Here is an 11,371-nt window from a genome sequence, read left to right as displayed (position 1 = left end):
TCAAATGCCAGGCATAAATATTATGATCATGTTTTACCAAGAAAGGGAGGGAGAAAAGGAGCTAGTGGGGGTCTAACATATTTTTGCTTCTTTCTAATATTTAAAACTTCATTCATACATAATTCATTCCTGCAAAAATATTTCCAGAAGTATAAAACCGTAATCTTTATTTGTGATTCTTGTGGGTGACTTGCCTTTATTTAAAAGATTAAATCCACATTCAATATTTAAAAAAAACAACACGGAAATTAATACGAGGGCATTATTGTTTCCGTCTCAAGTAGTCTTCCCAACCCTGAGTCAAGAATTGCAGCACAGCTGGGCGGTGGTGGTGCATGCCTTTAATCCCGGCACTTGGGAGGCAGAGGCAGGCGGATTTCTGAGTTCGAGGCCAGCCTGGTCTACAGAGTGAGTTCCAGGACAGCCAGGGCTACACAGAGAAACCCTGTCTCAAAAAAAAAAAAAAAAAAAAAAGAAAGAATTGCAGCACAAAGAAGGCATTGCTGAGAGTAGATGGCCAGGTGTATATTTATCCCATAGTAGAACATCGAAGACCAATGTTATCCTAAAACATAAAGTGGATGTGAGGGTGTGATGTAGACGCCCACAGGAGAGCAAAGGAAAGGTGTGCATGATTGGTGGCTCTCACTGATATTGTCTGACATGCCCTTGTACCGGAGGGAATTTTCAAATGAAAACACTAAAGTAAAAACCATGTTCTTCTTTCCAACAGGGTGTTGTTGCTGGCGCTCGTTCCAAAGGAGAACACAAACAGAAAATCTTTTTAACCATCTCCTTTGGAGGAATCAAAATCTTTGATGAGAAGACAGGGGTAAGCGAAAGCGTCACATGGTAATGTGAAATTGAATCCATTGACAGATGTGCCCCTAAAAGCCTCTTTTCCGCAGGCAGGAATATCAAACAAGCATAAAAACACATAAAGCAACTGACAAACTTGATCAACTGTGATCATCCATCAAGGCTCTTGCCTGACTTGGCCACAGCATTACTGCTCCGCGCTTCTTACACAGTAATTGTGGTCTAAGTGTCACAGTGTCCCAGTAATCTAATGGGAGATTGATGAGCTCTGAAGAGTGGTGGTCATGTGACAGTTTGAATTGAATTTTTGTGTGCATTGGTATCTTCAGTCATATGCACTTGAGGAAGACACATGTTGGTTTTGAGGAGTTAGTCCAAGCTCCAGACTCTCCAGTGTAACCTGTCACAATTTGCAGTTGCTATCACAATTTTAGATTAAGAACTCTATTCCTTAGAGTTCTTAATCTAAAACAAATAAATAATATGAAAAATAGAAACTATCACTCTCTAACCAGTAACAGGGCAAACTAACTTGTTTGTTGAACTCACCAGATAAAGAGGTTTGTGGTTTTATCAAGCTTACAAATACCCTGAACTCCCAGGCTCAACCCCAGACCTCCTGCACCACTGTTGGTCTTGGGCATTGAGGATTAGGAAAAACGGATACGCATTCTGTGGTCCCATGCCTGAGAAAGCCAGAAAGTTGTTTTCCTTGTATTCACTCAATGTTCTAAAACACCTCCATACACTTCCTTTGAACTTTGCCAAGATAACACATCAGGTTATTTATAACCAATACCCCAACCAGCCATATTATTTGACCTCGATCGTGTTGTTATTATTATCTCTTGCTTGTGCTTCATGTTGTTATTACTGCCTCTTGCTTATTCTGACTGGTACCACAGGGTAAGAAGATGATAAGTTAGAAGTAAAAATGTGTTTGTGTTTTCTTGAAGAAAAATGCTTCAGAAAAATTATTTCCAAATAAAGTGAATAGAAGAGATATTGGTCATGAACGTAGTTACAACCACCAGAGAGTGGTAATGGCCCAAATAGCCAATGGATAAATAAAATGTAGTCGTATATCTAGCGGAATGCTAGGAAGCCTGGGCATGCCAGGGATGTGCCTGGCGAGTGCTGCAATTTGGATGGACTTTGAAAAGATGTTGAATGGGACAAGCTAGGCACAAAAGGACACTTGAATGAAGAACCTAAAACATTCAAAATCCTGGAGTCAGAGGGGTACCAGTGACTGCCAAGGTTTAGGGAGAATGAAGATGGGGGTTGGTTTATAATGGCATGGGGTTTTGGTTGGACAGTGATTTAGAAAGTAGGTGATAGTGATTATTGAGGTGAGCAGAGTGTGTGAATTGGGGGTACAAAGATGGCTCAGCAGAATATACTGCTCTTGCATAGACCGGAGTTCAGGTCTCAGCACCCCTGTCTCAAATGGTGCCTGCAACTTCAGCTCCCAGGGATATGAAACAGTCTTTCATACCCATGCATGTACATGCATGCATGCGCATGCGTGCATGCGCACACACACACGTACAAATATAAATCTTTTTAAAAGTATGAATGTATTTAATGCCTATATCCTGGCTATATACTTTAAGAGAGTTCATGTAAATTTTGTAATATATATTTTAGCACAATAAAAATAATAACTGGTAATAAAAGCATGCACTTATCCAGTGCCTCCTACATACTAATTATGTTAGTCATTTTACATGCATTATTCAGTTTTATCCTTACAACCATGCAATAATAGTAACTGCTATTTTCAGATTCTGTAGTAAAACACTGGAGACAAGCTGACTTTATAAAGAATAGAGGCTTATTTCGCTACAGTTCTTGTACTTTAGAGTCAGCTATGGCATTAGCTTGGCTGTGGTGAGGACCCCAAAGTGTATAGAATCCCAACAGTGTGAGCATGAACAACAGCAAGAGATCACACTTGAAAACAGGGAAACAGCAGGCCACGGAGGTCCCACAACTCCTTCTAAGAGCAAAAGGATTGCCTAGGAGGCTCTACCCTGTAGAGGTCCACACCATTTCTGACATTGCCATCTAAAAGACTAAATCTCCAACACCTGAACCTTGAAGGATACAAAGGTTCAAATTATACACAACCCTAGGTTGTGTTTCAGACAACCCGATGCTTTATAAGTACCAGGTTAGCATAAACACTCTAACTATCCAAGAGCTAGGTGGCACCATCATTTCTGTTTTACAAATAAAGGTGGCAAGGACAAAAAACTGGGCACGACTTTCAGAAAATGGGTAGTGGTAGAGACCAACTAGACCCCGCACATTTTGTCCAATGTGTGCATGACCGAAATGCCTGTTACATCTTAGGTTTAGTGACTGTTCTAATTTTATCTATTCGCTTGTTTGTTTTCATTTGTTTATGAACAAGTCAGTCAGATGCATCTTCTATGGAAAGGAGAGTTTCCAGGGAAAGCAAACAAACAAAGAGAAAACATTGACAAGTCCTGGAGAGGAAGGATAGCTCACCATACAGGGCCACATGGGGAAGACACAATGGTAGCCAAAGACCAGAAGATAGTAGGAGAGGGACCTCTTAGACCTTAGACCATGGCGTTCGCTGGAATTCCCACAGGAAATTGAATGCAGAACAAGGGGACCGTTTGGAACTGCCTATTAAAAATCATCTCCTCTGCCTCTAAGTCATGAGTGTAATCTCTGATTCCCTGGCACCAGGCTCTTGCATGATCAAGACAAAGCAAATTTTTCTCTTTTGGGATTTGGACTGGAGATGATGCCTGGCTTTGGATTGGTCAGTTTGCCTATCAATCAATGACATAGCCCTTACTGGACCTTTTGTTGTGTCTAAGAATTTGCTAGCCCTGATAAGAGCAGTGCTTTCCCAGCCAGAAAGGCTTATGCATATCTCAAAACAGCATGATATGGAAAACTGAAAAGTATTTACAATGCAGTGTTCAGGGACAGAATATAGATTTAACCTCCACTTGCTCTGAAAAGAAAATCAATACAATTTACCTCTATATTATTGGAAAAGATCAGATTGCCTGCTGATGCCCTGATGGAAGAGAGTTTAGGATTAGGGCACAGGAATCAGTAGAAAATGGGCTTGAATTCTGCAGGACTAAAAGCCAAGTTTAAGCCTCCACTGCCTTCTTCAAACTGTGGTTTCAGAACTTGAGAGTTTGTGTCTTCCTTAGAAAGATTATACTTCTGGATATCTGTGCTCAGCCTGAAACGTCACATTAAAGTCAGTTGAAAGGATATTGGCAAATCGGTACCTATCCTGTTGGTCAGGACCAGTACCAGGACAGGGACTAGAGGACTGTGAAGTACACTGGCCAAGCCTTCTCAGCACACACTTCACACTATCCTGTAGCATACAACGTGGAGACTGTCAGGTATGCACAGACTTAAAGAACACCTCTGTCTTTCAACACTCTATGGGAGCCATGTAATTGGGTGGAGCCTCAGAGATACATTTGCAATGGTTTATATGCCACACTATTATGATGTCACCTCTAGTTCCTTCCGGATTCCAGCTCTGTTTATCATGACAGCCAGCATATTCAAAGGGACAGAGGCAGAAGTTTGGGGTGTCTGGTCTCTTTTCTTGTTTGCAGACCATGTTTTGGGCTCTACTACTACTCCTTTATGCCTTGTCCCTCTGTCAAATAGCCTATGACCATGCCCAGATAGAGATCTAATACCTTAAATGTTTACCAATGAGGAAAAGTAGTTTGCATTCTTAACTTTATACCTCCCCTAGCATCAGACTTTGAAGTCATAATTTTTTTTTATTCTTTATATAAAGAAACAGTTAGGAAAAAAAATATTTCGGCTCCAAAACAATTGGAATATTTCAGCTCCAAAACAATTGGCTTGCTTGGAAAAATGTCAGATCCTTGGTGGAGAACTAGAAAAGGAGGCAGCGCTGAGTGTATGCTGTCTCAATCGGCTGCCATTTTATGTGGTTAGCACTGGTCCCATGCGGCATCTAGCTTCTGTAGACATCCTGTATTAGTCTACTACAACCTAAGTCCTAGAAAAGCAGTCAAAAGAATTGAGGTTCTGTCACTATTATTATGTATAGTAGATTTATTCATTGTATGTGTGAGTGTTTTCTCTGCATGTTTGTCTGGGGACCCCATACCCACAAAAGGTCAGAAGGGGGCATGAGATCACCTGAATCTGGAGTTACAGATGCTTGTAAACTACTCCATGTGGGTGCTGGGAATCGAAGCCAGGTCCTCAGCAAGAGTAGCAAGTTCTGGGTCATCTCCAGGCTGAGTCCATTTAAATTTGAAGTGTGACTGATGCAGGTGCAAGGAGCTGTCCTGCTGAAGGAAGCAGCTTGTCCTGTAGCCTTAAAAATGAAAACCAGGCTCCTTGCTGGCAGTTTCTAAGGGGCCGTTTTAGTATGTCAATAAGGAGGTACCTTTCCCAACAGGCTGAACTGCTCAACGGTATGACAGGATATGCTGTGTGTGCGTGAGTTCACCATCACTGGAGGCAGGAAGACTGCACTTTATGATAGGATTATCAAAGGAAGTAAGACAAGAGACATACAGCAAAACCATGTCTGTTCATTTCTGGGCTGAATTTTAAGGTTCTATTTCTCCCTGAAAGTAAGAACCATTGATGTTTTCTGCTTAAAAGCCTTCCCTGGGAGACTCCAGCGCTGTACTGAATCTCTCTGCCCTTGCCCAACAGGGAGCTGGCAACCCACTGCATGGTGGGATCTTCATGGTGAGGAGATGGAAAACTAGACTTTACCATTTGGAATGATAAATCATGGTTGTTAGGTTTTTTTTTTTTTTTTTATCTGAATATTTTTGCCTACACTTTTTTTTAAGCTGAGAAAAGAAACATTTGCTAGAAAACGTGACAATAGCTAGAATTGTCAAAAAAAAAATGTTTTGATTCCAATTAAAAAGACCCTTTGCAGCAATTTACACCCTGTCTTGAATCTCAAAAAACTCCTGGTCCCTTATATGAGTAAATTGTGTATTATTATTGGCATGTTGGGGGGCGTACATCATTGTTGAAAACTGCTCATATTCACACACTTAAGACCTAGCTAAACTATCAGCAGGTTTGGTGAGAAGAGAGATGACCTTTCTGTTATTAGTCATATGAGCAGGAGCCCAGCGATAGCAGGGAGGAGATGCTCCGATAAACCAACAGTTCTGTAGACAGTCCAGTGGACACTAAGCCCAGAGGCTCTCTCTCATTTCATAGAGAGGAAACTGAGCTGCTGAAAAGGTTCCTGGCCAAGTGTGTAGACCCAGAACAAACCTTACAACCCTGAGAGCGCCTCCATTCTGGAAATTATCCCTGACTCTCTTTTCTTTCAACTTAAGTTTTTATTCAGAGAATCATTATACCTAACGCCATAAAAAAAATCATAAATATTGCAAGAACCTCAAGATTGGTCTGTTTCTTAGGATGGCCTGCACCAACTTTTCAAGAGGCTAGATTATCCTCATCACAACTGCATATGAATTCTACTCTTTCTTTGAATGAGCCAACAGTTATTCAAATGCTACCTTACAATCCATTCTAGGAAGAAGTCACTATTATTATCGCCATCTTACAAGTGAGCAATTTTAGATTCAAGTAGTTTCAGCCACACGGCTAGTAACATCAGGATGCAGCATCAGGTAGCCTGATATTACCCTGATACTAGCAAGGACTAACTAACAGCAGCCTGCCTAATTTTATAGATGATTTTCTGTAATATGTAAGAGAGCAAATTCGCATGACCTCTGTCTGAGCATCGCTGTTATTTCCTTCTTGTGTGTCCTGAATGGGGATAAGAAGCAGTAGAGATAAAGCCAGGATGCCTTCCTCATGGGCAGATAGAATGCTGACAGTTTGGCTCTCAGGTGATTAGCCAGTAGCATCTTGGAAGCCTGTCTATGCCATGTGCAGCTTGGTTCCTAGGGATTTAAAGATGAATAAGACATGGCCCCGGGCCCTGAGGCATTCGTAACCTAGTGCAAAAGCAAGTTTCACAAAGTGAACTGACAGCTGCCAAGGCACAGACATGAACAAAGTTGTCCAGGCTCAGGGACTAAAGCCTAGCTTTGTCTAGAATATCCCTGGCAGTCTTCTGGGGAGAGGACACACTGATTGACAGTGAAGGGGATGATTGAAAAGATGAGGTTGGGGGGGGGAGCAGGAAGAGACAACAGTGTCTATAAATGCACACCTTTCTCAACAGGAAGGGGTGTGTGGATTCATTATTTCCTGCAGGATGTATTTATTGGGTGCCTCTATAAACACATAGATAAATAAGGCTTTATCTTCCTGTTCATCGCTGTTGTCTGCTTGGTGACTTCCACAAAATGGGGTTCCAGTCATATTTATTGCAGCAGAAATAACATGACAACATGATTAAAAACCACAAAGGCACACTGAATAAGTAGGGCATAGCAGGTGAGAAGTGGAGAATGACTGAGGACTCCGCCCTGCCCCTCATGATAGATGGGTAACAGTGTTTTAAATGCATTGGCTACACTTAAGTCTCAGGGCTGATCGAATAAGTACCTCCAAGTAAACAAAGTGTCACCTTTAGTTGTACTTCATCAGAAATCGGGCTCTTCCTAATCAGTTCGAACTGAGTGTTCTGAGCGTGCTCAGGAAGAGCAGCTGAGGTCGGTGTGGGAGGCTGGTCTCGGGGAGGATGACTGTAAAGAAGATGAAGGGGCAGCATATCAGGAGATGGGAACCTTCAGAGATGGTACTGTGATCTACTAAGAGAGATGCTGATAGCCATACTGTAAGTGTAATGACATTGTTTGTGGCTACTGAATCCAATTGCTTGGGACCCTAACAATTCCTGAAGTTTCCAGACTGCCCCTAAGTTGCTATTTATAGCAGAAGTAGATTTTTAAATCACCTTTAATAACTCTTGAGCTTTATTCTTTCTTTTACTCCTGAGTTTTTACAAAACTCATCTTGTCTCCATTGTGTATGTGTAAGGAATCCATATAGCACTCTTTCCGATCACAGCTCTTTCAGGGAGGGGGAGTAATGCAGGAATTTAATTGTTAGGGACTAACTGCTAAGTATTTCTACAGTACTCAGGACAGATGTACACAACAGAAGATATTTTTCTGTGTGATATGACTTTCAAATGTCTTGCCAGACATTCATGTAGATGAGAAACCTGTTTTTTAATTACTTGAATCTAAAACCTAGCTCAGTTTTACATATCAGCAAAGTACTTTTGTGCCATAATCAGATCTGAAGAAAGGAGGGTGGGAAATGCACTTTGTTTTGTTGAGACCTTAGCAAGACCTTTCATGGTTTCAGAAAACCACACTGCTGCTGTGTGCTGATCGTGGTTCAGTCAGCCATCCTTGCAATGGCCATCCCTCACACCACTTACCCCTGCTCTATCCCACCCACAGCCAGCTCTCGCTTTCATTGTATGGTTGCTTGCTCAGTCATTCTGTCGATGTCTATTCTAAACAAAGAGGTGCCAGTATCATTAATTTCTCTGTTCTCTTGAGCTCATGTTTATTGATAAGACTATACATTGTGACTATGTTCTTATACTCTTCAACTATAACTATGTTCTTATACTCTTCAACATTGCCTAGCTGATGTGAGGCCCTGGATTTAACTATCAGCATCACAAAGAGAGAAAGGGGAAGGGGGAGAGACAGAGACACACACACACACAGGGAGAAATTCACATTATTATAAAACAAAATATTTTTTACATTTTCTTTATAATTAGGTTTTTTATTTGTGTGTATGTAGAGCAAACTATGTGTATAGGGGATTTTATAATTACTTCTAAATAAGAGATGATAAACTAGATGTTGTTAAAAAAAAAAAAAGGAATCAGTGGCTATGTAAGGTTGATCGAAAACTTGCCTCTACCACTGGGAATGAGACAGCTCCAACTTCCCTTGAAGAAGCACAGAGGCACATTATGGGGTTGATACTCAAGGGAGTCTCCACCTGCTCAGAGGAAAAGGGGAGGAGGGACAGTCAGAAGGATTATGGGGAGGGTGATGAGAAAGGGAACAGTGAGTAGGGTGCACAGTGAATACATAAAAATATAAATAAACACAAAAAATACAGAGGCTGGGCACTCAGGTGTATGAATAATGGAAATTCCAAAGAATTTGAACATGAAGAGAGAAAGATATACAATTAACATCAAAGATCAGAATCAAAGTTCAGAATAAATGACTTTTTTCATTTGATGAAAAAGACAGAGAAAGATCTAAGAGGACGGGGCTGAGGCTTAAAGGACATACCGGAATTAAAGGTAGAAATCCACACAGTCTTCACTGTAGTCTTTGAAGTGAGAAGGTCATAAAGGGGACAAACACCGGGGAAAGGTAGGCCGGGGTTTACAATCCTCGCCAGTAAAGCACTGTCGGAACCTGTATAACTCTGTGAAAAAAACAATACCATGGAGGAAAACAGCCCCCAGATCCTCAGTTGCTTGGTTCTGTAGACGAATTGGCTATGTGAGTAGGAAGCAAAATTTCAAAGTTCATTATTTTAGCTGATATAAATCAAATATATTTTACTTGCACATGTTGTTCTTAAGGTCGTGTAATGTGGTAAGAATTTGAAGATGTACTGTTAGAAGTTTTCAAGCCAGCCTACATTATCGTGAACTATTGAAGGAGCAAGAAAACACACTTCTATCCTTTCTTACTGTTCAGTATCTGAATGACTGAAAAATATAACTGGACATTTGACACATATCTGGCAAAAAAAAAAAATAAAATAAAATAAAACAAAAAAACAAGCAAAGTAGTCATGCACACATGGACTTGGGGAAGGAGAGTGCCAGCTAAGCCAAGGAGATGGAGAAACTACCCTTCTTCACAGGGGAGAGGGACTTGAAGCTGGAGACTGTTGTAAAAGCAGAGTAAACCATTGCTGGGGAAGATTAATAAACCCAGACAGCGGCCTGGGTCAAAGTTTGTCTGAGCTCTGATTACGTGGCCTATTTTACAGTCTCTTCTACGGAATGAGTCTAATCTTCCTTGGTTGGTAACTGACAGAAGGAAGATAGAGGCCTCCATACCTCCCTCATGGAGGATCCTGTTCTGGGGTAGGAAGGGAACCCAACTGTCTCCCTGTTCCTGAGCGCCTTCTATATAAACCAATGAGCAGAGTAACGTACCAGGTATGGGAGTGAACCCCTGAACTTTAGCATTGGCACCCTGCTGTACAGTTTCTCTCAAGATCTTATTCAGAATGTTTAGGTGGAATTTTGTATCCCATGAAGAATGTCTCCACAGTTGATTCTTTAAGTTTTAAAATGTATTCTTTGATAATTTCACACGTCTATATAGTGAATTTTAAGTTGTCTTCACCATTTCCCTATTTCATCCCTCCTCCACCCCTTCCATGGAAGCCTTTACTTTACTAGAAGTCCCCATCTTACATTCATGTCGTGTTTTGTGTGTGACTTTATGAGTGTAATCAGGCTGGCTTTTGTGAGCATGGGTGGCAAGGCATTTAATGAATCATGAACAGCCTTTTCAGTATCTCCATACTTAACAAAATATCATGATCCCCACAGCAACCATTCAGAGCTAGGGTCTCATGGACTGCTGCTGTGACATATTGGCTGGCTTGATCTTCTTTTGGTAATGACAATGACTGTGAGTTCAAGTTCAGAAGACCAATTGTGTGTGTGTGTGTGTGTGTGTGTGTGTGTGTGTGTGTGTGTGTCTGTGTGTCTGTGTGTATACATCGCCTTATCCTCTGTCTCTTACATTATTTCCAAAGCCTTGACATCTACCATAATCCCTTTGTCCCAAAGGCAATCCACAATTTCTTTTAGCCTACTTTGTCCTTAGCAACCGCCACTATCTTTTCTTCAGTAGCTTCGCCATTTGTAGGCTCCATGATTGTTAGAGTACTTGCCTAACATCCACGACCTGGATTCAATTAACGACACTTCATCCACCAGGAAGGAGGAGAGAGGAGAGCCAGAAGTTTAAGGTCAGACTTAGATATATCATTTGAGGCCAGCCCATGATACCCAGACACCTGTTTCAAAAACAAGCAAACAAGAAATAATATCATTGTTTGGGCCAGATATCAGATTCTGGGATGCCACTTATGAAAGAAGCTGGTCCTGTGGTGCAATGAATGCAGGAAGCCCCGAAACTGTTCAGAACTGGCCAGTCTCAGGTGTCAGGGATGAAAGAGACTTTAAGCATTTAAATATCCTCATTGACAGAGGGAGAAGCCCAGAGCACTCATAGAAGTGACACCTGAGGCTTCCTCACAAATTAGTTGTAAAAGTCTGTGAGGGAAGATGTCCACATCAACCCCAGGCACCTGCTTGAAATAAGCTCGTTCATGTCCAGGGCTCCCACAGACCCATGGCTGCCCCAGATGTGGGGAATATCATGGACACCAGGCATCTGAGAACAGAAACGAGGTCTCTATATCTCTTCAGTGTCTTATTTGATAATGATAATTACATCATTTCCCCTTCCCTTTCTTCCCTATAACCCCTCCCATGTGTACTGCCCCTTGCTTTCAAATTCAT

The 11,371-nt window shown here is 41.4% G+C and overlaps 1 protein-coding gene across 6 annotated transcripts in view; it reads left to right on the top strand.

Moving 5' to 3' along the window:
• Window positions 1–11,371, top strand: part of Dab1 (DAB adaptor protein 1) — a 1,102,742-nt gene that overhangs the window by 960,394 nt on the left and 130,977 nt on the right. For all 6 annotated transcript variants that reach the window (XM_076934558.1, XM_076934561.1, XM_076934560.1 and 3 more), the window contains one exon: window positions 734–832. In XM_076934558.1, the coding sequence (XP_076790673.1) occupies window positions 734–832 (99 nt within the window). The remainder of the gene's footprint in view (window positions 1–733; window positions 833–11,371) is intronic.

Source organism: Arvicanthis niloticus, chromosome 5 (assembly GCF_011762505.2).
Source record: "Arvicanthis niloticus isolate mArvNil1 chromosome 5, mArvNil1.pat.X, whole genome shotgun sequence".
Lineage (NCBI taxonomy): Eukaryota > Metazoa > Chordata > Mammalia > Rodentia > Muridae > Arvicanthis > Arvicanthis niloticus.
Note: the sequence above shows the minus strand (reverse complement) of the source record. Positions and strands in the feature narration are given on the sequence as shown.